The sequence below is a fragment of the Aedes aegypti genome, unplaced genomic scaffold (genome assembly GCF_002204515.2).
Source record: "Aedes aegypti strain LVP_AGWG unplaced genomic scaffold, AaegL5.0 Primary Assembly AGWG_AaegL5_hic_scaff_1203_PBJ_arrow, whole genome shotgun sequence".
Classification (NCBI taxonomy): Eukaryota; Metazoa; Arthropoda; class Insecta; order Diptera; family Culicidae; genus Aedes; species Aedes aegypti.
The window spans coordinates 1-27855 of NW_018734628.1; the positions used below are offsets into that span (position 1 = coordinate 1).

The window sequence follows — 27855 nt, forward strand, 5'->3', positions numbered from 1 at the left end:
TTCAATTGAGATAATCATTTTTCTAAAATTTAGATCCATGCCTGGAGCGGAAGCATCGAAATTGGGGTGACAACGGTCAACCCGGAGGCAACGGAATTACCCCCATGTGCCACAAAGCTCCGCAGTGGAACGTGGGTAATGTCCGGCATATCCGTTCTGAAGGATGGACTCTCGCTGATGGAATACTACGGGTCGGATTTGGATAAATTGGGGGAAGGCGATCGAGTGGGAGTTGTTCGCACGGCCCAGGGGGAACTGATTTTCTACGTCAACGGAGAATCGCAAGGTGTGGCCGCGGTGGACATACCGAAAAATGTATACGCTCTGGTCAATTTGTACGGCAAATGCGTGCAAGTATCGATTTGCCCATCGGACAGCCTTGAGTACAGCAATGAAAATACGCAGATTTCCCAGAACATCGATATAGCAATGTCGGTGGAAATGTCGGTCAGTGCCAATGCCAACGGGGGAGGGCCCTCTGGATCCGGCGCTGGATCGGATCCGATGGATCCCAACGACAAGTTACGTTTCCATACTCGATGTGGATCGCTGGTCAAACTGAGTGCAAATTGCCGGACAGCAGAAAGGCGACGCCCCTTGGATGAATTCAATAATGGAGTAGTGATGACTCATCGGCCTTTGCGGGATAACGAACTGTTTGAAATTAGAATCGATCGATTGGTAGACAAATGGTCCGGATCGATAGAGGTTGGAGTGACAACGCATTGTCCAGCAGCGTTACAGTTTCCTGCTACCATGACCAATCTGCGGAGCGGAACCATCATGATGTCCGGCTGTGGCATTCTTACTAACGGCAAAGGAACTCGAAGAGAGTACGGAGAGTTCAATCTGGATGAGTTGCGAGAAGGTGATCGCGTAGGAATGATGCGTAAATCGAACGGAAATCTTCACTATTACATTAACGGCCGAGACCAGGGAGTGGCGGCAACAAGAGTGGCACAAACCCTTTGGGGTGTGATCGATCTCTACGGCATGACAATCAAAGTCACGATCGTGGATCGCGACGAACGTGAACAACAGAATCTTGTTACCAGGCGAAACAATCTTATGAGTTTACCCGTTCTGAACAGGAATTAATTCCAGCCAGTCCTGAGTTGATTTCAGTCAATCGGATCGATTGCTTTTTCCATCCCATGTGTGGATCTCATGCAAGTGTTACTCACAGTGGAACGAACGGCGTTACGTCCGAATGCTTCGGATGATTTCAACAATGGAGTTGTACTGACTAGGCGCCCCTTAAGACCCAATGAAATGTTTCAGGTTCGACTGGAAAGAGTCGTCACCAAATGGGCTGGCTCTGTGGAAATGGGAGTGACCACGCACAGCCCAACAGAGCTAGATTTCCCATTTACCATGACGAATGTTCGCTCTGGAAACGTGGATGATGACAGGCAACGGGGTGATGCACAATGGTATGACAGTGATCGAGCAGTATGGGCAGAACTTGGATCGTTTGCAGGTTGGCGATCGCGTAGGAGTCGTCCGGAAAGATGACGGAACATTACACTTTTGGGTCAACGGCGTAGACCAGGGGCCAGCAGCTTTCAAATGTCCCGGAGAAGGTTTATGGCGTAATCGACTTGTACGGCCAAGCTGCTCAAGCAAGCATCGTTGATACTTCAGAGTGCGGAACACCGGACACTGGCAATTCAACTATCTCCAACACTACTCTGTTCAGTAGCGAACCAAAACTAAAGTTCCATTCAGTGCACGGTAAAAACGCTCGAATATCAAAACGGTGGATTGACGGCCTGTCGCCCAAAAGCTTTGGCTGAGTTCAATGACTCAATCGTATTTAGCAATCGACCTCTCCGTCAGCGGGAATTGTTCGAAATTGTCCTGGAAAACTGTGGTAGATCAATGGAATGGCAGCATAGAGATTGGAGTGACTGGAATTCGTCCCGATGAGCTGAAGTTTACCGAGCACGGCCACTGACCTGGAGCACGATACAATTATGATCTCTGGAACTACACTGATGCGCAACGGAGTGACAATTAGGAATGATCTTCCGTTTGATTTGGATACCTTAACCGCTGGCTCGCGAGTGGGAGTTATGCGTAACTCGGATAACATACATTTCTTCATCAACGGCGTTGATCAAGGACCGTACTACGAATGTAAGGCTCCGAACTTGTACGCAGTCATTGATTTGTATGGCCAGTGTGCTCAGGTCAGGCATTACCACGCCACACCCGGACATTCGGGCACCGTATGCGATCAGTGAAAATTCACAGAGCTTGCAAGCCACTTCGGTTATTCAACCCGCTCTTGAGGCAAAACATCGTTGGTCATGCATTTCCGGGAACGTCACGCTCATGCAAAACTGGACATTAGCATCACGTTGTACAAACTCAGCTCTTTCACACTGTTTGGTCTTCTCGGAACGGCCACTTGTCGTGGGAGAGACCTTCGAAATAAAAATCACCGAGGTAAATCCTCTTTACGCCGGCAGTTTGAAAATCGGAGTGACTGATTTGAATCTCTCGGATGAGCATGTTCGTAAAAACATTCCAATAAGTATGAAACGCATTCCGGCCAACGTTTGGTACGTTAGCGGAAACGAAGTGCGTTACAATTCGAATCTGTTGCAAAAATCTTTAGCTTCTTTGGACTGGCTGAGGGTTGGCGATCGCATTGCTATAGAATTAACGGCATCGCGTACTCTGAAGATCCTACTAAATTCAGAGGACATGAATATTTGTTTCCAGAATGTCTCGGAAGATATATTCTCAGTAGTTGAGCTTATGGGTTCCACAATGGCCGTTCAGGTAATTTCATCACAAGGACCGTCGTCTCCTCTTAGGCCATGCAGCCTTAGACTTCAGGACTCACTCGAGCTTGGACTGGATCCCCTAAACAAGCAAGATTCGATGCTGGAATCGATCGATTCCGACAGCCTATCGTTTGAATTTTCCGAATGTCATGGTAAAAACATCCAACTCTTTGATGACAAAAAGTCTGCTTCAAGGGTTCAATCTTACCACCAAGGAGTTGTCTGTCTCTCCAAGCCTCTTTGCAAGGGACACAGCATAAGTATCAAAATCACGCAAGTGAACCCCAAATGGAAGGGAACCATAGCCGTTGGTGCTCTGGGTGTATGTCCAGGAACCCATCAGTTCCCATTTCCAACATCGGCCATTCTGTTCCGGAGACCTTGCTGGATTGCCACTCACGATTACATAAACATCAACGGCAATAAGACTCAATCCAAATACGCGGAAATCTTTGAACAAATTCAGGTAGGAACAATTATCACCATGACATTGAACCACGCGGGAAATTTGAGCATCGCCTTCGGTCAGACCCAGCTGGATGATTTAGCCGTCGGACTACCGCACCACATTTATCCGGTATTCGATGTGTACGGCAAATGCGAAAAGATTTCTATCGTGAATGGAGACGCAAAGAGCGGAAGTCCGATCAACGAGGAGTTGGCCGCAATGCCTGCAGGCGCGGTAGCCACCGGTGTTTCCGGAGGTTTGCAAAACGAAGTCGAAAATATTCCTCAGTGTGAGAAAGCTGACCTGGAAGTGCACGAAAAGGAAACGGATGCAGCGGCGGTTTGCGCATCGAATCCAGGACCATCAGCTATGTGAGTTTTATTTGGTGGATTGACTATTGATTTGGGTGTAATATGGGACTTTCTATTCCAGGAGTCGATCAGTAATGGACAGTGTTTCGGAGAACCTATTGATGAACATTTCAATCAAAAATCGTACGGCAAATGAGGCGCGAAATCACGATTTATCCAATTCTTGGTAAAACTATGGCGCTATATTTTTAAACAGGTAGTAATCCTCAATTATGGTTTGTAATTCCAGTTGTCTACGGGACTCTCTACAGTTACAACATTCCACGAATCTCAACATTCAACGAAGCCAAAGTACACATCGGTTCAATGCACTTCAGGGCAGTTTCGACAGTAATCGTGGAGGCGAGCTCTCCCAATCCACCAACTGTGACGAGGGCTTTGAAGATTATCGTTCCAGCGCCAACAGCAATGGCCAGGCAAATGCAACTGTCAATACGTCGACGATTGCTCAAACAGCCCAAGACAACAATACCGATCCAAACTATCTGGAAGACGTGGACAGCAACATAGACTTCAGTATTCAACTAAATGAGTCTGAACCGGAGGAGGATAGCAATACGATTGCGAACAATCGTGCCAAGCTAGGGCTACCATTGCAGGCTTCTTGTTCAACAGCTCCAGAGCATCAACCTCCGCCATTGCAATCGACTACGGGAACCAGCACGGCGGCGAGCCGTCGGGCCACAATCGTTGAATTTGCCGATGATCACATGCGTTCATCGCGCACAAATTCTGTTTCTTCGTCGTCCATGCTGAGCGTCGTCGAAAATAAGGATTGCGACTATCTGAAGCTAGTGATGGGATTCAAGCGCACGTTGATGCTGCCGGAAGTTTTCTTCGCTGGTGACAGTTTTGGTTGTTTCTGCGAAGGATGCGCTCCATCTCTGCAGAGTTCAATGGTCAAGGGCTGGGTAAGGTTCAAGCTCAACCAAACGCTTAGTAGTGCTTGCGCGGTCAACACGGCAGACGATTCAGTTTGGACTACGGCATATTACAATGCGCGAGTGGAAAAAATCCGGTCGGTTTTGGACCACGGTCAACCATTGCCTATTGGTAAGCTTTTATTGTTCTTCGTCTTCAGCGTATACTGACGTCTATCATTTCCAGAATCTTGTCAATTCCTGCCGGATGGATCGACGGTCGGTGATCATTTCGTGCCCGGAACGCACATCCTACTGCAATCGTCACCAGATTCGAGTGAACGCTCCCAACGATCATCATTCCACCGTTACATGGCAAACAGTGTTTGCTACCGCATTTGCGCTACCTTCGAGGTACGCGTTCGATCTCAATCGTTGTCGGCAATAGATTTTAACGAATCAGCAGCAGCTGGTGGTACAGCGAGTGAATCTTCTACGAATGTCAACGGATTACGTTACTGGACAACCAAAGAGGCGGATGCCTGCGTATTGACGGCACTGATGGTCCTACTTACTCCGGTTTAGTCCGACGGGAAAAAAAAACTTCACATTCTCAAGAGATATATTAGACTGCTTGCTATGGTTAAAAGTATCGCTTATATCTGATATATTCATGTATTCGTAATATGGTGTGCAATTGTACTCGTACTAAACAGTTTGCTTGAAAAACTTGTGCCAAGATTTTCTGTATGACAATTCCTTGTTTCAGCTCTGATCATCGGACACATACTAACTACTTGAATACTAGAATGCAGCAGCGTGGATTCATGCAAGAGCTGTATATATTCCATTTTCGTTGGTCTTTGGGATAATTTCACAGTTGCCTTAAACGTTTGGGTTATCTAGGTAATTTCTTTCAATGGATTTCTAGACGACTTCCTAGAAGGTTCCCAATTGAGAACAAATTCAAGAATTATCAACCATAAAATTCAGAGAAAATAAAAAAAAACATTGTCGTTCCGAACTTCAACTAGAAATTTCTATGTGGATAATCTTCAAAAATACTCCAGAGATTCTTTCATGAATTTCCTCCAGAAATGAATTTGAGGAAGTCTTAAGGAATTTCGTTGGTAAATTGTTAAGATAATTGAAAAAAAAAAAAACAATAGCTTCCCTGGATAGTATGATGCAAGATTGTCTAAAAAAATGCCTTAAAAGTTCTGAACGAATGATCGTAGTCACGGAAGAATAGCACGAATACCTGAAAGAATAACTGGGAAATCAGCGTATGCATTCTTGAAAGGGTTTCTTGGAAAAAATCCTGGAACGTTTTTTAATTGCTTTCAATAACTCTGGAATAATACTGTATGCATTTTTCTTTAAAGATCTCTTGTAGGAAGCTTTGGAAGATCTCCTGAAGTAATATTTTGGAAAAGTCGGTGGAAGAATTAATGAAAACACATCAAGAAAAAAAATCCTGGGATAGTCTCTAAGAAATTTCCAGAATAATTCCTGTTGTAAATTACTGAATGAAGCAGCGTTGAAGAGCTCAACTATTTTTCTTCTGCTAAAGGGTGTACGGAATCAAATTGCGACACACAAATATTTGTCAAAAATTCGCACGTTCAATTAATCATCTTCAAACTTTCAGAAAGTAAAATAAAACATGTTATGAATATTTTCCCATGTTTGTTTTATTCAATTTCAATTCCATATCCAAAATGCACGAACTTTTTTCTTCACTCTACCCATAAGGGTCCTGTACAACACTAGGACCAACTTTTTGTGCGTGGCAGTCCATTTTTTTCTTCATACCTTCCTTCGATGCTTCCGAAGTGCCTGCTTCATGATGGCCCAGTACTTTTCAATTCGTCCGCAATTCCGGTGCCTTCGGGGGGTTGAGATGCGTCGACACAAAACTGACCTCCTTAGCCTTGTACCACTCCAAAAGCTCTTTAAGTAATGGCACGAAGCCAAATCCGGACAGAAAATCCTAGGACCATTGTGTGATTTCAGAAGAGGAAGTAGACGCTTTGGAGGCATTCCTTTATAGGTACACCTGCCCATTCCAGTTGTCACGAATAAGGTGCTCCACTTTCCACACGATCAATTGCTTGCCAAATCATATATTTTTTTGGGCAAACTTTGACATTCTTCTTGCTTTCTAACGTCCTCAGGGACATCGAATTTATCATGAGCAGTTAAAAACTGGACGTCTGCTTTTACATACGTCTCATCATCCATAACGAGGCAATGTGGTTTTATTGGGAGTAGCGCAGAAATAAACCGACTTGCTCGTGTAAAGGTTGGAACAAGCAATAATGAATTTTATTTTTCTATGTCTAACGTCACATAAATCATGGCTTACTACAAATGGTTTCACAACACTCCTCCTTAAGCCAATTGTTGTGTGATTCCCATGGCTCGTCGATTCCGCTCCAGCTTAATACGTTGTAGTGGTTTCGTGAGCCGTCAGCTATTTTGGTCGTCTGTGCTAACGTACGTGATGTTCACTATCTTCCGATCCAAAAGCGTCCTCGAATATAGTGATGTCGTATATCTATATGCTTCGTTCTTGGTGTATATCCGCCATTCTTAGCAATACAGATAGTGCTTTGATTATCGCAGTACAAATCGATCGGTTGTTTCCTTCCGAACTGTGATAGCAGTCCTTGCCACCACGAAGCCTCTTGTACTGCTGCGGACAACGCCATGTACTCTGCTTCGCAGGTAGACAACGCCACGGTTTGATTGCCTCTTGCAGCTCCAGGATACCGCTCCTCCTTGTAGCAGGAACATGTACCCACTCGTTGATTTCCGGTCATCTGCGTCAGCGGCCCAATCAGCATCAGAATATCCCGTGATCTCCTCGTTTCCGGCTCTGGAGTACTGAAGCTTCATTGCCGACGTCCTCTGAGGTACCGCATCAGATGTTTGACGGCCAGCCAGTGACTCGGTCCGGGGTTGGTGTTGAATCTGCTCAATTGGTTGACGGCAAACAAGATGTCTGGTCTTGTGCATTGGGCAAGGTACATCAGGCAACCAACAGCTTCTTGATATGGTACCGTTGCCATTTGCTCGACTTCTTCCTTGGGTTTGCGGTGACATATCCTTGGTCAGCTTTGAGGGCTGCATTCATCGGTGTCGAAGTGGCCTTCGAATCTTGCATCTTGAACCGGGGCTAAGACTGATTCGACATATCCTTCTTGATCAAGAGCTATGCCATCCTCCGTGCGTGTGATTCGGATCCCCAAGCAACTTTTTTGCTGGTCCGAGGTCCTTCATGTGAAACATGCAGCTCCAGCTTTGCCTTGATTTCGTTCTTTCCAGCCTTCATCGTTTCGAAACAGCATCAGATCGTCCACGTAGATTGCGATGAACAGAATCTTTCCGTTGTTGATCTTGTGGTACAAGCACGGATCGTACTTCGATTGCTTCATACCCAATTTCTTGAGTGCTGCATCCAGTTTTGCGTTCCATACGCGACTTGACTGTTTCAGCCCATATAGAGCTTTGTTCAAACGGCACACCTTTGGTCCCTCGCCAGGTTGTTCGAAGCACGGGGGTTGCTCCATATATATCTCCTCTTCCAGGTCACCTTGGAGAAAAGCGGTGACGGCGTCCATCTGGTCGACGTAGAGATTGTGTTTTGCAGCAAGCGCGAACAAGTACCGAAGCGAACTGTGACGAACCACTGGCGAGTAGGTCTCGTCGTAGTCCACCCCCTTTCGCTGAGAGTAGCCCTTGATGACTAGCCGCGCCTTGTAGCGGTCGATGTTTCCAGCAGCGTCGTGCTTTGTCTTGAACACCCACTTGCATTTGATCGCCTTTCTTCCTTCGGGGAGGTTCGTCAGCGTCCATGTGTTGTTGTCCATCAGTGCCTGGTACTCTTCTCGCATCGCTATTTTCCAGCGTTCGGAGTCGTTACGCGACAGTGCATCCCTGGTGAGTGTACGGATCTTCCACTGCAGCTGAACTCCTGGCCTCGATTTGGATGTTGCGATCCCGCCGAACTGACCCTGGCTCTTGGGTCCCGTGGTGGTTTCAATTTCGCTCTGGCTGACGGTGGTGTTTGCTGAGAAGGAAGGGAACTGGGAAGACCTTTTGTCTTACTAACAAAATCGTCATACTTGCCTGGCACTTGTGCTCCCGACCACTGCGCCTCGACACCTGTGACCTAGGTGGATATGAGATTTGTCGCGGTGGGAGCACAGGAGTCACGGTGATCAAAAGTATCATTGACATCATAGATTTCTTGCAGGCTATTTTCATTACCATCGGATGTTTCATCGTCGCCATCGGTAGTGTCATCTGGTCATCGGAAGTTTTCATTGTTGACATCAGTGAAGAAATTCGTCGTCCTTCATCGTCACTTTGAGTGAGCTTCATTCTGGTCAATCTTCGCATGGTGATAGGGATACGACCTCTTCTTGCTCTAGGAGAATGATCTTCTTCGAGGAGACGCTTCTCGGACCAGGAACAGCTTCACCTTCGTTGATGAATTTAACTTCACGACTGATGATAATTCTTCTTGGACTGAAGGTTGTACAATCGATACCCTTTTGTTTCTTCGTCGAAGGCCGGTCAGGGACGCACTCCTCAGATTTGGGCGTCCCACTTCTTGCGCTTCTGTTTCGGAACGAAGACCATCGCACATGTTCCGAAGATCCGAACGTGACCCAAGTCAGGCTCTACCGGTCCAAGCTTCTTCCGGGGTGACATCATGGCCTTTGATCGGGGAACGATTCAGCAAATATACGGCGGTTGCCACAGCTTCCCGCCCAAAATTGCTTCGAAAGTTTCGCCATATGCAGCATGGACCTAGCACGCTCCACGATTGATCTGTTGGCACGCTCTGCCATGCCGTTTTGTTCCGGGGTATAAGCATTCGTCGTCTGGTGAAACAATTCCATGTTGCTTCAAGTACTTCTTGAATCCAGCGTTGACGTATTCTTACCGTTGTCTGATCTGAGAATTTTCAGCTTTTGTCCAGATTGTCGTTCCACCATAGCGTGGAAATCCTTGAAAGTTTGAACGACCTCAGTTTCCGACTTCGATTTCAAGAAATACGTCCCCATCCTGCGTGACTTGTCGTCGACGAACACGATGAAATAGCGGCTTCCTCCAAGCGACTTCACCTCCATCGGTCCACAGATGTCCGAATGCACCAGATCGATATACCATCAGCACGGGATCCATGCTTGCTAAAACGGATGTCGACTGTGTTTACCCATCGGACACACCTTGCAGTCCGTCATGCCTTCCTCCACACGATATTGACACCAGTCACTAGTCCGTGGCTAGGCTGCGCACGCCGTTGATGGTTGGAGGTGACCCCATCCGTCGATGCCAAACTTCCAGACTTCCTGCCGAAGAACAACCAGAGCACTTTGCTTACCCTTGCTTCCGTTCATCAAGCTTGAACAAATCGTTTCGATGGCTTCCAGTAGCGATCACATCGCCGTCCCGGTCGAGCACCTTAACATCCTTTATTGTTGAAGATAACGGTGTGGCTCTTCTTCACGATTGGTTGACCGACCAGAGATTCGCAGATAGGTCTGGCAAATACTGCACGTCGTGAACAGGAATCTCGTCTTCGTTGCAGGATGGCTTCAGCGTAAACGATCCAGTCGCAATAATCTTCAATATTACCACCGTTAGCTGCCACCACAGTGCCACTTGAAGGTTTCACGTTCTTCAGAAGATGGCTGTTACGAGTCATATGGACATCTCGCCCCCGAATCGAAGTACCAATCTTCATCTTCCATCGGAACTGAATGTAGGACAGCACCGACACAGAACGGCATTCTCTTTCTTGGAGCTTCGACAGTCCTTTGCTATATGGCCCGTACTTGGAAACACTTCCGGCACTTCGGACCTTTGGGAGGATCCGATTTCTTCACATTCTTACCCGGATTTCCATATCGCTTCTTAGCAGCAAACGCCGCCTCGCTTGAAACGTATTCATCTCTTGAAGTAGCTTGGTTTTTATGTTGTCTCCGGTGATGGCTATGCCCGAGTTCCTCCAAGGCCATTATCATCGGACGATACTGCATCGGGCAAGCCAGCCAACAAGCAACGTTCCGATCCACTCTTCGGAAAATGGCAAATCCAATCCCGTTGAGTTGATGAGCAGTCGATATAATTTGGTTAACGAATTCCCCCATGGATCCGCACGACAGGAGATCAGTCTTGATTAATTTATGGAGTAGCCCGACTCGCCTGGTTAGACCGAGTCCTCGAAGGGCTTCCTCCAGCTTCGACCAAAACTGTACGCGCCGTCTTCTCCTTTTGAACGTGGATATAATTCGTAGGTTCAAGAGACAGGGATGATCTTCGATCTTGCTTTTGCAATCCTTGGCTGCATCCACGGCTTCGTAGGTTCCGTCTTCCTTCTTCTTCGGCTTCACAGCGCACCAGAGATCTTCGAGTTCCAGGAATGTTTTGCATAGCGAACTTCCCAGGTCGCCCAATTCTCTCTTCCAATCAAACGATCGATTGCAGGAAGGCTTGAAGAGACTATGCTACTACCAGCAGCGCTTGAGGATCTTGGCGGTATTCGAGGTCATCTTGGATTTTTGATTGGGAAAACGTTTCACAACTTCTTGCTTCGAAATTAATAATGCGAACGGCCCATAACCTATTGGGAGTAGCGCAGAAATAAACGACTTGCTCGTGTAAAGGTTGGAACAAGAATAATGAATTTTAATTTTTCTATGTCTAACGTCACATAAATCATGGCTTACTACAAATGGTTTCACAACAGGTTTCATCAACATCTGGGTGTAGAGCTTCCGATGTACGTATTTTACCTATACCGTATTCTGCCGTTCATCGCGAATTAGGCGCCTTTTGCGGAATGAAGGGAATCAAATACCACTGATTCTGCTAGTCACTACACTTTATTACACTACTCTTTACACTACTGTTCACTATTTACACATTTACTGTTACTGTTCACTTCACTTGGATCGGGTTTATATTCCGCTGCGGTTGAAACATAACAACTCGACTACGCAAAGGGATCGCGTATTTATAGCACCGCGCCACGTGTTATAGAAGCACGCGGAACAGTCGCGATGCACGTAGCTCGGTCACTCATTCGCGGAAGGGACTCACTCGGTTACTCCGATGCTCTTGGAAACTCATTCGCTCACTGTGGGAACTCTCGACCACAGAGGCGTCGGCAGGGAGGGTCGTGTCAGGAATCGAAAGTGGCGTGTGTTTGCGACGAATTGGAAACGGCGTGGATGATTTCAGTCTCACTCTTTTTACGGATCGTCCCGTACGGAACAGAACGTATGTAGTCAAAGATGGTTAAAAAGGAACTTCTAATTATCTTTGATGTAGTCCTCACGTGTTTTCGCATCTCGCACGAAAGTTTTGGATAGATACAGTTATCATCGCCACATCTCGAACTGAATTGTTGGATTCCTCTTGGAAAGCTTGATCTACCCGTTTGTGATCCATAACACTATACGGAGATCCATTTTTGCCACTTTTTCTTTCCGATCGATGGTCAAACGTTCGTGGTACCGATTTAAATACGAGACACCGTAGAACATGTACCATTTTAAGCTTTTTGCTTGTGCCATTAGCATTGGCAAATGGATGAGATAGATCTAGATTTCGAGGAACGTGCGCAAAATTTATTTGCCGCCGCACTGCTGTTCTTCTGACTCCATCTCACAACGATTCCACACTACTAGTGAACTTACAAAGCGTAAACAAATACAATTGAACTAATTACACCTAAAATTTCAATTGAAAATACCCCAACGGGTAAAAAGTTACAGCCATTCAAAGTGGTGCCATTTGAATTCCGTACACCAATTTAATTCTTATGAAGTTCTATCTGGAAGGTTTTTCTAGAGCCTCTATTTATAATTTTGCACTGCAAACAGAATAAGGAAAAAAGTGACTTTGGAGACCATTTGTTTATAATAAACTTCATTCCGAAGATTTATTCAGGAGTTCATTAGGTGTTTTTAAAGAACTTCCTAAAAAACTACTCCAGGAATTTTGTTATAATTGATTATTGGACATTATTTTCATGAATTCTTTCAAATATTCTACCAGAAATTTAAAAAAAATCCTAAGTCCTCCAGGAATTTATCTTAGTGATTCTTCCATTGATTTGCATGAGACTTACTTTTAAAGCATCTACGAGAATTCATCAGTAATTTTATTCCAAAGTTGTTTTACAACCAGATTTCAACCAAGATTTTTTTCTTCCCCAACCAGCTCTCAGGAATTCCTCCAGAAATTGTTTTAAGGAATTTCCCACAAGCAATCTCCAAAAATATATCCAGAAATCTTTCAGGTCAGGGATGTTTTCAAGGAAATTATCAAGGACATTTTTTAATAAATTATTGCAGTGATTTTTGAAAAAAAAATCCAGGAGGCCCTTTTAAAAGGAAATCCTTACGTAATCTTTTGATAAAATTTCTGAAGAGATTCCTGATAAAAGATTCTTAAAAGAACTCCTTGGTTCTTAAAAAAGTCTTGAAGGATTTCAGAGATAACTACTAAGATAATTATTGAAAAATAATCGTTCGAATACCAAAATAACATCCTGCAAGATTTGCTGAAGGAATTCCTTGAGTAGAATTGGATGAAATCCCTAAACAATCTCGTTAATAAAGATAAAAAAAAATCCCTGAACCAATGTATGGAAATGGTCGAAAGAATTACAAGAATAATTGCTGAATGCGTTGTGAAACATCGAATGCATTTTTTAACATTCACGGAGGTTTTACTTTAAAAAAAATCCGTAGAGCAATGTAAGAGCTGAAAAAACCTTTTGGAAGATCTCCTAGAGTAACAACTGGATAAATCGGTGACTGAATTAGTGGAAAAATCTACGAGGGAAATCTATCTATCTGGGAAAACTTTCAGAGTAATTATTGAAAAAAATACTGTTTTGGTACGCTTAAGGATTTCTAAGTGCAGATTTTGGCAAAAATTCCTTTAAGCAGACGATGAGAAATCGCAGGAGGAATTTCCGAACGAATTCCTGTGATAATTGGATGAGAAATGTCTATAGGATTTTTGGAGTAACACCCTGTAAGTTTACAGTAGAAATATCTAGAGAAATCAGCTTTCCTTGAGGTATCTGAGAATATCGTACTTCTAGGAATGATTTAGGTATTGATTTGAACCATCTTTCTCCAAGCGCATAACTCTCGAAATAATTGAAATGGCTTTCTCATTATTGAATTCACTTTCGAAGTAGACGAAAAAAATTTATTATTATTAGGTTATCAATGTAGTGGTACCGCGAACAAAACCGTCTCCGTTAGTTCATATATTACTCAGTGCGGTTCGTAATAATAAATTATCCGAAAAAAGAGTCTAAACACACAATTTATAATTAAAAACGCCTAGATAAAACGTAGAAATAAATATCGCAGAAAAAGTACCCTTTTGATCGCCTCCCAAGTCGAACGCTGCCTTACATCGCATCAAAGTGGAACCGATGCGCTTCCAGCGACCGTTGAATTCGGTCCTCGCGTTTCTCCTTGGCGTACAGTATCAGAATCAGCAGCAGTATGACCAGACAGATACCGCCCAGCGCAACCACACTCATCAAGATCAGCTTGCTGGGAGTAACGAACAGCTGCGCCTTCCACTTGTCCGTTTCGTCGATTGGCCACGGGACGACAATCATCTGCGAGTTGGGGATCAGTTGCGTCCAAGTGCGGGAATGATTGGACAGCCCAACGGTTAGCGAATCGACAAAGTTCGGGGTGCGACCCAAGCCGAAGGTTGTATACGGCAGGTGTAGGGAGAAGTAAGCGGACTGCGGTAACTGAGCTGATGCACCGTGCTGTGGGTCGCCATCCTGGGTGGTTGTGTTGTACTCGATACGAGGCCCGGGAAGATTTGTGCCTGGAAGAAGAATTATGTTTAAACATGTTCTTGGATTTTCTTTGTTGAATTTGATGAACAGTGGTTCAACAAGAAGATTTACGTGGAAAGATGCATTTTAGAGCTTAAGATGAAACTTAAGACAAAGACTTCCTTCTACAAAGTTGTTTGTATGAGTTAGACTTTTTTTTATGTTATTCAAAACCAGGCTTAGTTCGCATTTTCATAGTAATGAAAGAGGCAACTTTCTTGTAGTTTTGTAGAAATCACTTAAAAATTAACAAATTACTACGAAGAATGTCGAATGTCTTTTGTTAATTGTCTACCTTAGGAGTATTTTGCGGTTCAAGGTGTTTTTAATATCAAAATAACTGAAATTGTGCATGTCTTCTAAGAGTTTGGCATGTCTAGTCGGCTTCAGAAGAAGCTGATTCAAGTAAGGAAACGTTTTTTATATTGCCGGGCATTGTTTACCTGGGTTATCAATGTTACCCAAAAAGACTAAATGAAAAAATCGTTTAGTACATTTTTAAATAATAATAATGAATAAAAACTGTCATTAGCAAAAGAAAAAATATCATCAGCGAAAGGTTCCAGAACTTGTTTTAAAAATGTAAATCTTGCATTTTCATATGAAGAAGTATCGAAAAAAAAAGTTCAATGTTACCTCAAATTACGGTATCCTAATTTTGAATAACACCCAACAAAGGGCCTAACTAATTCAAAAAACTTTGTAGAAGGCAATTTCGGGGCAGGTTAGTGACTGTTAAAATAAGAACCTTAGATACCTCATGTGCGAAAAAAGAGATCAGTCAGGAATCAATAGGAGACCAAACAGGAACCAAGTAAACAAAAAGGAACCTAATAGCCTTCAACAGATGAGTTTTCAACAGATACTTTCAGAAACATCCGACCAGACATTTCTTTTGTGGAACTCCTCGTAACATTACGACAAGAATCCCTGCTCGTGTTACAGCATGTATTTTTTTCATGATTTTCGCCCGGAATTTCATCTGAAATTAATTCACCTATTTTTCCAAAGTTTCCTTTAGATATCAACTCCGAAAATTTCATACTGGTCGAGAGTTCATAGTGTGATTTTTTTACAAACCTTTTGATGGTTGCAGAAAAGAATTTCGTCCAATATACTTTCAAGTGATGCAATGTGGAAAATATTGCCAAATACCATGCCAGAAATTACTTCAGAGATTGCGACAGGAATTTCTTCAGCAATCCTCCAAAGATTATTTCGTAAATTTCTCAAAGAAGTCTTAATTCCTCCATGAATTCAACCATCGGATTTTAATAGGATTTTTTACAAAATTCGACCCAGATCTCAATATATTATTTTGTCAGTTGTCAGTTTTTTTTTAATTCACTAGAACAATTCATGAAGCTTTGTTGGAAATTCTTGATAACAATCCGGCAAGGATTTCCGAAAAAAAAAAGATAAATTACTTAGATGTATATTGAAAAAATAATCAACCAAATTCCTGGATAATATCCTGCAACAATTTCTGAAACACTTGGACTTCACTAAAGCAATTTGTCCAGGAAATGGTTGAAGGAATTAATGGAATAATTGTTGTATTATTTGTTTAGTGTTAAACTTTAGCATAGAGTAATTACTCGAAAATGTTTGGGAAGGATTACTAGAGAAATTCTATATAGTAACTTCATAAGGAATCACTGGTCTTATTTATTGAGGGCATTATGGAAGAATTCCTAATAGATTTCAATAAAAAATGAATATTTTTGATGATTTTTGAGCGATTCCTGAAAGAAACGGGATGATTTTTGCAGAGGATCTCTATAAAAAAAAATCTGCAAGAATTACTGAACAGATCGGCGTAGAAACTCCTGGGGGATTTCTTGTACGGGCCTTTACAAATTTATTTAACAACTTTGGAATAAACCTATGAAGATTTCATTGGAAGAAATCGGTACAACCCGGAGTTATTGGTGGAACAACAACTTGAAAATAACTGGAGAAAATCCTGGATAATCTCTGGGACATTGTTTAGAGTGATTTATGTCAAAATTACTATAAGTAGTAACATTAGGAGTGCTGAAAAAATCTGAAGAACATTTTGGAGGAATTTCTGCACCAAGTTTTAGAGAAATCTCTAGAAGTATTGTTGGAGATATCCCTGCAGGAATTCTAGAAAAAAAAGTTATGGAGAAGTCACTAGAAGAACTTTCGTAGCATTTCCTCGAGAAATCCATGAAGAAATTCCTGAAGAACCTGCGGAATAGTCAATCGCCTAATAATCTCAGGGCTGGAAGCGACTGAGTGTCATAAAAATAAGTACCTTTAGAATTAGGTCTCTAATAACAATATAATAGACCGAATTGAAACCAAAAATTGGTCTCATTTGTCAAATAGGAAATTAATAGAGACCATACAGGAACCTGCAAAAAAGATTCACAATACGACAAATAATTATTGTATGCATTTTCATGATTTTATTCCAGAAATATCATCAGAACTAGTTCCTGTACACTATTACGGCTCACCCACTATTACAAGTAATTTACAGTTCAATTCAATTCAATTCAGTCTTCAAATAAATGAAGACAGATTTCCGTTAAGGACATCTCATGAACTCAACAAATATTTTCTCCAGAGATGTTTCGACTTAATTCTGAAGTAAATTTGCTTTCAGATTTTGGTGCAGTAGTTTCTTTAAGATTTCAACTCTGAATTTCTTTAAGGATACCTTCAGGAATTACTTCTGAGATTCCTCTTAAAATTGCTTCAAGAAGTCCTCAGGAAGAGGAATTTCCTAGGGAAGTACTCAAAGATTTTTTCCAGAGGTGTCTCCGAGGAGATCTCAAGGAATATTTTTAGAAATTGCTGGAGAAATTCTTAAAACAAATTATGGAGCATTTGTAGAACTTCCTGGTAAACTATTGACAGCATTTATGACTAAAATCTCAAATTCCTGCAAGGAAGCCATTTTCTAATATATTTATTGAATTAATAATCAATCGAATCCATGGATAATATCATGTAGAATTTTCAAAAAGGATGTCTAAAGTAACATCGAACGCAAATCCGGAATAAATTTGTAAAAGAAAGATCGAAATAAAAGCTGTAGTATTTGCTGGTGCGAAATCTAACATGAAATTTGGAAAATTTTTCTAGAAATATTTGAAAGAACTAATGGCTAAAATGTTGAAAAATCTTAGAAAATAATTTGGAGGACCTTACTGGGGAATCCCTAGTGGAATTTATTTAGCAATAAATTGAAGAGCCCTCTATAGATTTCTTGGAGTAATCCCTGGAGGAATTTTATAGCAATTCCTGAGACAAACAGTGGATGAATTTTTGAAGAAATCGATATGAAAATGACTGACAGAAAACTAACAAAAAAGGCGTAGCACCTCCGTGAGGATTTTTTTTTGTAAGAACTGTAGAAGATCTGATAGAATAACTACTGTATAGATTGATGGAAATATGTTTGAAAATGTTCTCTGGAGGAAATCTTGGAATAATAACTGGGAAAATTTTCAGAATAATTCCTGTGGAGTTGCGATGGATTTCCTAAAGCAAATTCCTTCAACTATGCCTTGAAAAGTCAAAAATTTCTGGACAAATTCGTAGAAAGTTTGTAGGAAATGTCTAGAGAAATTTTTGGAGCGTTGCCTGAATGAACTCCTAGAAATATTCGATAAGAAATCTCTGGAGGAATCAATAGAAGAATTCCTGAAGCTTTTTCTCGGGGAATCCGAAATTCTGGGAGAATAATCACGTAAGAGTCTCTGAGGGTTCCTCTGGAGCCGTTAGGATTATGCACCATGATTCACAGCAAGAAGAAAGAGGAATATAATGGCCAATGTTTCCTATTGTCCTTTAATAGTATGATGCATCGCAAGGATACATTCCCTCATTTGAATTTCATCTTTTTGAAGTTCAAGACAGAATCAAATGAGAGAGCTTGTACTATTGAAGTCATCATAGAATATTCAAGATTGCTGGTCAAAACTACTCCAACTGATGCACGACTGCATAACATCTCGAACTCCACATAGTTTATTCTACGTTCATACCATATCTACTATAAGTGTTTTTTTTAGTATATCTCTTTAGATTATATGAAATTTAATTGCTTAGTTTCTGATGTTCTTAGTAATTTTCTAGTGAGATCTTGATCTAACACTAAGCAGATCCCTTTGAAAATCATCGGTAAATTGCTGGCGAGATTGTTGCAGGATTTCTTTGGATAATTTAATCTCCTTGACGAATTCTTAAAGGATTTATGCTGGTGGATTCCCCTTGCGGGATCTTTGATAAAATTTTCAGCGACAGTTTAGCAAGGATTCTTGCTGTGGTTTTTAGCAGACTTCAAACAATAACATTGAGAAATTCTTACCAGAAGCCCAGCCAAACCATTGTAAACCTCTGGCAAATTCTTGGCGAATTGTAAGATACTTGCGTAGTCTAAGCACCAAAGTGACAAATATATTTAAGAATTTCAACTCATATCCTCTAATTAAAAATTTCAGATCTTGCGAGATATACGACACATTATTTGAAGAGCTGGAATTACGTTTAATAATAGTAATATATTGTAAGTTTAATAAAAGGAAGTTGTATCTTTCATGAATTATTAACAACAGAAAAAAATAAAAATATATAGGTTTTGTCTCAAATTCCAAATATGTATTCCGAACGCTTATATTTGAACAGCAATTCTTCAAGAAACTCATTCAATTTTCTCTACAGAATGATCAATTCCTTTACATCACAAGCTGCTGCTATTTGGAATAGGTATGTAGTTCAGGGACGAAAGCAAGTGGACTGTATTTTAAGAATTTATTCAGCAAAACGAAACACGTCTAAAACCGACGGAATTTTTACTTTTTTTTTTTCCTTCTTTCCTTTCTCCTTCCTACTTCCGTTCGCATCGCGCCAAATCTACACAAACCCTCGCTTTCTTTCTACACCTCCTGTCGTCTGCGCCGGTAGCACACAGAGAAAATAAAACATTTGATTCTGTTTTTACACTCTAAAAAAAATGATTCAAAAACCGAACATTGAATAATAAATCTTACAACTTTTAGTGTAACATACTCCCCCGGGTGAGGCGAAGGTCTCACTTCTCCTTGGGCTCTGCTTGATCAGTGCAGTCATCGATGGGAAGCACAGCGATCTGGGTCGTCGGTCGCTTGTAGATGCTGTTGCTAGTGCGGATCGTAACCACACGTACCACTCCGTCCTTACCTGGATGCGTTTCAACAATGCGACCCAACTTCCAGGTCTTGGGTGGCATGTTGTCCTCCTTCAGAATTACCAGCAATCCAGTTCGCAGCAACGTAGGGTCCTTGTACCACTTGCTGCGTTCTGAAGACTCGTCACGTACTCATTCGACCACCGTTGCCAAAATGCTGCATTCGTTTTTGCACCAGCTGGTATCGTGACAAGCTCGTCTCCTTCAAATCATCGTACAGCGGTTCTGCTATCGCCGTCAATTCCCGTCCAACTAGGAAATGTCCTGGGCTCAGCGCTTCGTAATCCAAGGGATCATCCGTCAGCTGCACAAGAGGTCTCGAGTTCAATACACCTTCTATCTGGATCAATAAAGTGTTCAACTCTTCATATGTCAAATAGCTCTCGTTTAGTGTCTTGCACAAATGGGATTTCATGCATTTGATATTAGCTTCCCAAATACCTCCCTGGTGTGGAGCCTTGGGAGGGTTGAAGCTCCATTTGATTCCTCTGGGCTGGCAGAACTCGTTTACTTTGTCGTCAAGCACCTGAGACTGTAGCAGGTTCAACAGTTCGGAAAATTCTCGGTCTGCTCCCGAAAATTAGTTCCGTTGTCAGAGAACAGCTCAGATGGATTTCCTCGTCGGTTAGCAAATCGATGAAGCGCTGCAGGAAAACCACAGTCGTCAAAGAGCTCACCAGTTCGAGATGTATGGATTTGGTAGACATGCATACGAAAGACACATGTACACCTTCACCTGGGCTCTCATTCGTCCAACCTTAATGAAGAATGGTCCTGCGAAATCAATTCCATCCTGGCGAAAGGTTGGGCAGCAGTCACTCGGCAGCTCGGAAGATCGCCCATATACTGCTGTACGTCTCTGGGGTTGGTCCGGAGCAAACTACACATTTTCTTAGGACTCGATGAATAGTTCGCTTCGCGTTCACAGGCCAAAATTTCTGTCGAACCACCGCAAGAAGTCCATTCAAACCGACATGAAGATGCTCACGATGCAACGCTTCTATTCGCACCTCCGTGAAGTGGTTTTCTCCGGCAAAATCATCGGGTGCTTCTGGTCTTTCGGCAAGTCGGAGTTCCTTATGCGACGCCAACTCGCAGAAGCCTTTCGTTGTCGTCGTACATTGGGTTCAAATTGCGCAGTTTTCCCTTCACTGATTGATTCGCTTGGATACAACTGATTTCTTCCTTATAGACCACCAGCTGGACAATGTCACCTTCGCCTTCTGTGCTTCGGTTGTAGTCTCACTATTCAGTGCACCACTTTCTGCGCGTCGTCTTGTTACCCTTCAAGCGCAGTTGTGTAAGAAACGAACCACGTACCCGAAAATATGCTGCAGCTTTCGATAACTGCTGTACTTCAGGATCACTTCGTAGCTCAAGTGTTTCTTCGTATACAGAATCACGTTCCGGGTACCAAAGTCGTCACAATTTTATTGGGCATATTCTCGTGGCTCCACCACACCACATTCATCGTCTTCAACAATAGGAATCACACTTGGGCCAAACCACCATTCTTCACACCGCATTAAATCCTCAGGGAATACACCACGTGACACCAAATCCGCTGGGTTGTGCTGAGTCGAAATATAGTGCCACGTGTGCCACGCAAAAAGTTTTCTTACTTTCACTACGCGGTTTTGTACGAACACTGGGGTATTTGGCTTCATTTGTTTCAACCAGTTCAACACTATTTTCGAGTCCGACCAAAGCACCACCTTTGCGGTTGTTAATGCTAAGGTTTCGCGCACTTTATCCACTTGTTCCGCTAGCAGCAACGCAGCGCATAACTCTAGCCTCGGGATCGTCATCTCATCAGGGGTTGTGTCCACCTTGATGTCTCGTTGTAGTTCTTTCATTGGGGCAACTCGTGACTTGCCACAAATCAGTCGAACTTCTGCAGCACCATCACTCTTCACGCTTCTCATATAGATGCAACATCCGTACGCCACCTTAAAAGCGTCAGCAAATCCATGCAGCTCCACAGCAACCGTATCGTCAATAGTAATCCGCCGATCGATCCGGAGGGAATTCAAACAGCAAAGCTCGGATCTGAATCGGTTCCATATACGAAATTGCTCCTTTGGAATCGCATCATCCCATCCTACGTTCTGTTGCCATAGCTGTTGCATTACCAGTTTGGCGATGAGTACCACCGGTGCTAGTAAGCCATGAGGATCGAACAGTTTTGACATATCGGACAGCACTGACCTCTTCGTGGGAAATTCAGAGCCATCTCTAATTGGCTTCACGTGGAACAGGAATTCATCGCTGGAGGGATCCCAAAGAATGCCAAGAGTTTTTATCACTCCGTTGATCTCGCAGTCCTCGAAGTTCATCTGCTTCTCCCTGGCATCTGCTGGAATGTCCTCAAGTAACGCCTCATCATTCGCACACCATTTGTGAAGCTGGAAACCACCTCTATCCAATAGTGCGATCAAATCTCGCTGGAGCTGCCTAGCATCGCTAAGCGTGTCAGCACCAGTCATCACATCATCGACGTAAAAGCATTTCTCAACTGCCTCGCTCGCCGCTGGGAAATCTTCTTGCTCGTCTCTAGCCAACTGGACAACCGATCGTGTCGCCAGGAAAGGCGCTGCAGCTGTACCGTAAGTAACAGTATTTAACTCCAACTCCTTCATTGGCTGATTTTTATCTTCTCTCCACAGAATTCGCTGATACTTTCGATGAGCCTCGTGAACCATCACCTGCCGATACATTTTCGGGATGTCGGCGGTGAAACGAATTTATGCAAGCGAAATCTCAATATCACATTGAAGAGTGACTCTTGCACTGTGGGCCCAATCTCCATCACATCGTTCAACGACAAATCTGAACTGCTCTTCGCCGAAGCGTCGAACACCACTCTCAGCTTGGTAGTTGAGCTGTCCGGTTTAATCACGCAGTGGTGTGGAAGATAGTAGACAGACTCAGGCCTATCGCATTCGGATCCGTCACAACTCGGCAATGGCCAAGTGCCAGATACTCGCTGATGAAATCAATATACATTTGCTTCAACTCCGGCTGACCTTCTAAGCGACGCTCCAAGGAGAAAATCGCCGCAGAGCCTGGTTCCGGGATTCTCCGAGCTCTCCAACATTATCGCGGAATGGCAGCATTACCACGTAACGGCCATCCTTGGTTCTACTGTGCGTCTCCTGGAAACTCAATTCACATTATCGTCTGGCTTAGGCGACGCATCACCTCCAAACTCGTCGATGTCCAAAACCGCCGCAGCAGTTGGCACAGTTGCTCGTCGGTTTCCCCGATTTCCAGCTTGACACACCTTCACGGTTCCGATCACCGCAGAGTCGGACACCGGTCCAGAAACGAGCCATCCAAGCTGACTCTCCTGCAACAATGGTAGATTCGGGGCCAATTTGATCTTACCTTTTTGCAGCACTTCGAAAAACAGCTCCGCACCGAGTAGCATGTCAATGCGACCTGGTTCGTAGAAATGCGGATCTGCTAGTTCCACCGACTTGGGAATCTGCCAGCTGTGTGGGTCGATCTTAGAAGCCGGCAATGCACCGGTCACTCGGGGCACAACCAGATAATCCAACGATGATTGGAAACCAGTTGTTCTTGATGCCACTCTAGCGTTCACTCTGTACTTCACGACAGTCTTCATCCCATTCACTCCATCGATTGGGATGTTGGCACCCTCCTTTCGCAGTCGCAACAATTCCGCCATTCTGGTTGACATGAAGTTTGCCATCGCTCCGGAATCCAGCAGCACACGGCACTTATGCGCTACTTCGTTGGAATCATACACCATCACGATAGCTGTCGCCAACAAAATCTGCTTCGGCTGCATTGGCTCGATTGGAATCGTGCACTTTGCTGCTGTCAGTGGATGTGAGGAACTCGTTGCTTGCTCTGCCGCAGGTGGCTGAGGGAATTCAACTGCAACAGGCTTCTTCTCTTCCGGATGCATCAGTGCATGATGTTTCTTCGAGCAAGTTGGACACGTTTTACCGCTCTTGCAGGCTACCGTTCGATGTCCTCGTAGCAGGCAGCTGAAACATAATCCCAGTTGCTTCGCCTTCATATACCGCTCGTCAACATTCAACCTTTTGAACGCTCCACATGCATCAATCGAATGAGCACTTCCGCACACGGGACATCCATCGTCGTCTTCGAAATCATCACAGTGTGCGTCTTACTGGTAATATAGATGGCTGGGTCTTCATCGGCACGATCTTGCTCTTGATTGGCATGACATTTTGTTCACACCGCTCCAGAACATGGCAATGCTTTCGCAGGAATGCAATCGTGTCCTTATACACAGGTAACTTACCGTGTTCACAAGATGCTTCCCAGCTTCTTCGGGTACTCGGATCCAACTTCGACGCTAGCAACGTGATAACGATAGCTTCAGACATCTTGTCCATCTTGAGCTTGTGGAACTCCAGGGACTCCACACGCTTCGTACAGTCGTCGATCAACGTTCGCAGTTCCACTGACGACTCCTTGGCCATCTGCTTCAAGTTCAGCAACCTTGTCACGTGGCCATGAATCACCATCGAGAGGTTCTCGTAACGTTCGACCAGAATTCTCCATGCACCTTCGTAGTTGTTATCGTTGAGGGTCTGCTCATCGATTGCCCCCTTCGCTTCTCCGACCAACGCCTTATCCAAATAATGGAGTTTCGTCGCCGGGGAATCCTGGGTGCACCGGTCGACAATATCGCAAAATCTCGCCTTGAACTTGTGCCAGTGCTCGTATTTGCCGTCGAATGTTGGCAATGGTGTTTGCTGCAACAACAACGATGGTGGCATTCTATACGGCACGACACTTTCGTACGCCACTGGATCCAGCACGATCACTGATTCCAGCACGATCACTGATTGCCACAGCATTACCTTGAAACTTCACAGCCAGCAGCTGCTTCTCTCGCTCCAACGCTGCCTCGTTCGCAATGGCCTTCTCGATGTCTTCGTAGTGCTGTATCATCTCACAGAGGGAAATTCGAACGAACTCGTACAGCTCTTCAAATTCGACGAATTTTGGCTCGAATTCTTCTCTCCTCTGTGGATCGGTGAGGTAAATACGATTCTGAAAATTGTTGTATTCCTCATAAGAAGAATCGACCGTCTTCAGATACAGCTTCAAGCCATGATGCGTGAACTTTTCAGGATCCTGCTCTGCATTCAAAATGGCCGACTTTATTCGCACCACTTTCGACCTTGCAGCGTGGCAACACTGCTCCAACGCAACAACACTTTCCGCCATTTCCTTCTCTTTCTGCCGCTGTTCAGCTTCCTCCTTCTGCTCACGCACACTACGAAGCACACTGAATTCACCGGTCGGGGTTGAAAATGGCGTCGACGGAAACAAGCACTTTCTTCACTTTACCAGAACGCAAAAACATTACATGCGAATAGTTCTTTTAGTTCTTCTTCTCACTACCGCACAATTTTCACGCTCTTTCTTTGTTGAGGCTTGACCTCCACTTTTCAAAGTTGTATTCTGCCGTCCGATTAGCAGCTCACACTTCCGGAACACGCAAGTATCCGGGAGCTTTCTTCGACCACTCAATCGGGAACAGAATTCAATTTCCGACCACGTTTATCGGAAAACACTATCCGATGCAACGCATGCAATCGGATTCACTTCGCGATTCGACCGTCGCAACCGCCGAAACTCGCGTCGATTCTTTCTCGTTCCGCGCACGAATCGAGAATCTAATCTGCTTCCATCCACTAATCCGACATCCGGCACGATCGGACCAAAATGTTCTTCGGATAGTTCAGGGACGAAAAGCAAGTGGACTGTATTTTAAGAATTTTATTAAGCAAAACGAAACACGTCTAAACACGACGGAATTTTTACTTTTTTGATTTCCTTCTTTCCTTTCTCCTTCCTACTTCCGTTCGCATCGCGCCAAATCTACACAAACCCTCGCTTTCTTTCTACACCTCCTGTCGTCTGCGCCGGTAGCACACAGAGAAAAATAAAACATTTGATTCTGTTTTACACTCTAAAAAAAATTGATTCAAAAACCGAACATTGAATAATAAATCTTTCCACTTTTAGTGTACGTATGCGTTATGTTCGAAATTTGATACAAAACGGAACTTGCAAAAATGTTGTGAAAAATTGAAAAATGTCTTGATTTTGAATCTCAAGGAGTTGCTCACCCTACTTCCATTCTAAAGCTCTAAATGCATCTGCCCGTGTAAATCTGCTTCCCACCGCAACTTACCGTAAGTTCTCTTCTTCCTCCCCAGAGGTGTCAGTTTCTTGGGTCCCCGTTGATTCGTCAACCCGGTCAACACGATGACCTTCACAAAGTTGGCGTCGTAGTCCAACGAATTCCGGAACGCCACCGGCCGGGTAGTGTTTCCCACCTTTTCCACGAAGATCACATCCAGAATACCATTGTTGTAGAAATCGTAGAACGAACCCATGATGGTTCCGTTGGTGAATGGGGCCAGGGCCTTCCACCGGACCACGAATGTCCTCTTCATGTGATTGCAGGCCAACTTCTCGCAGGGGACGTTTTCCAGTAGAAACGTCTGCATCTGGCCGGAGGATTTGGAAAGGGTGGCTAGGAGGTCTGGATAGCCGTCCAGGTTAAAATCGCCTCCTCGTAGGGTGATTACTTGGGTGGCCCAATTGGACCTGTCCGGAACGACGAAGCCCCATACATCGTTGTGGTCGTCTTTAAAATCGATTTGCAGATCGTGGAAGTGATTCCCGTGGTAGACCAATATGCTGGAATTCATGCAGTTTTTGTTGAAGCAAATGGGGACAATTTGAAGAAGATTTCCGTCCAGTTCCGCATCCAGAAAGATCGATTGTCCAATGTGGGCATCATAATTACCAACAGGAAAATCAAACCTCCGGTGGAAGTAGAACTCTTTCTCCGCTTCTGTTCCTTTCCATACTTCGTAACCGTTCTCAGTGGTCAGCAACAAATCTGCCGTGAAGTCTTTGTCCAGATCGATGATGGCATGTGAGTGGGGAACTTTCAGTAAGGCCCCATGCTTGCCATCCATCGAGAACGTATCCGGAGGCATCCTTTTGCCATCTTTGGGTTTCTTGAAAATCCAGAACTTCCTCTCGTTCTCCGTGTCCATTCCGAACAAATCTATGATAAAGTCCTTATCGTAGTCCAGCGCCAAAGGTTGTCCCCTCATCACAATCAGCGGTTCCTCATCCTCCTTGGTGCAGTTCATATATTCCGATCCTCCCCAGTTGATATAAACCGCTTGGTTCTCTCCTTCCCGCTGAACCGTGAACATCACGTCCATGTAAGCATCCCCATCAAAATCCCCCGGAACGACACTGGTGATGTGAAAGTTCTTGTACTCACATTTGGGACCCTCCTGGAGCAGTGGCTTATCATCGCTCCCGAACAGAATCTGGATCGTTCGGAAGTTATTCCGCAGCACAAACATATCGAACAGTTCGTCCGAATTGAAATCGCCATACGCCACCGGAATCGTGTCGGTCATCGAACCAAAAACGGTATCCGTGATGTCCACAATGTCCCCTCCATTGACGGGATGGAAGCAACTGGACAGAAAGAGCAGCAACCACGACGCAAATTGAGACACCGCCGCTAGAAATTGGAACTTCATGTTTGCTCCGCTCACGACGGTAATTGGAACTTTGACACTAATAATCAGAACCACAAGAACATGATATAACGAAATGGAATACGGTCAAATTTCTAGTATTTTGTTGAAGATTGAACTACTTTTACGTTTTTTTTTGTTATGATTCACAGTTTTTTTTTTGCTCTGTTTTGCTAAAAATCAGTTTAGAGGGAAGTTTGTCAAACCTGAATGAAATATTTCAATCAAACCGACTATCACGGAGAACCGAAACAACTCAAAATTAAGTCTTTTTCACTCATCTTGACAGCTAAGTGGAATGATTCAAATTTGACTCATTCCACGAACACATCGAATTGAGTGATTTTGAACTGTATGGCAATTAGTATATTTTGGATTAAAACTACCCAATACCAAGTGTTTAGAAAAAAGCTGATTTCGTTAAAAAAATTGAATGTTTTATATTTTTGATTGATTTTATTTTACTTCATTGAACAAACCAATAGTACTTTATTAAATGCAATAGAGGATAAATAACAAGTTCACTAATTTTTAATTTAATGGATGTTGTGGACTCTGTTGCCCGAATCTGCTCCTCTTTCTTCAGTGTTCGAACCATGCTCCTGTAAACCTGTGTATACAGGCAGGATATTTCGCCTCCAGGTCCATCATCGGAACTCGGGATTCTGTAACATTGGGAAATCTTGGGATTAAT

General features: G+C 43.6%; 2 protein-coding genes across 2 annotated transcripts; one reads left to right on the forward strand and one right to left on the reverse strand.

The window, feature by feature from the left end:
* Window positions 1-36: 36 nt before the first annotated feature.
* LOC110680334 (neuralized-like protein 4) lies at window positions 37-5424 on the forward strand (the record flags this gene model as incomplete). The annotated part of the gene is given in 12 exon segments (XM_021856156.1): window positions 37-1072; window positions 1075-1190; window positions 1192-1395; window positions 1397-1564; window positions 1566-1754; window positions 1756-1866; window positions 1868-1936; window positions 1938-2195; window positions 2197-3614; window positions 3676-3780; window positions 3844-4667; window positions 4722-5424. Coding segments are annotated over 12 exon segments (4836 nt in total), but the record flags the coding sequence as incomplete, so codon positions are not given.
* An 8471-nt stretch (window positions 5425-13895) lies between these two features.
* LOC110680335 (T-cell immunomodulatory protein-like) lies at window positions 13896-27340 on the reverse strand. The gene is made up of 2 exons (XM_021856157.1): window positions 25784-27340; window positions 13896-14365 (listed from the first exon to the last, which is right to left on the reverse strand). Exons 1-2 carry the CDS (start codon window positions 27162-27164, stop codon window positions 13929-13931), a joined length of 1818 nt encoding a protein of 605 aa, XP_021711849.1. The 5' UTR covers window positions 27165-27340; the 3' UTR covers window positions 13896-13928.
* Between the last annotated feature and the right edge of the window lie 515 nt (window positions 27341-27855).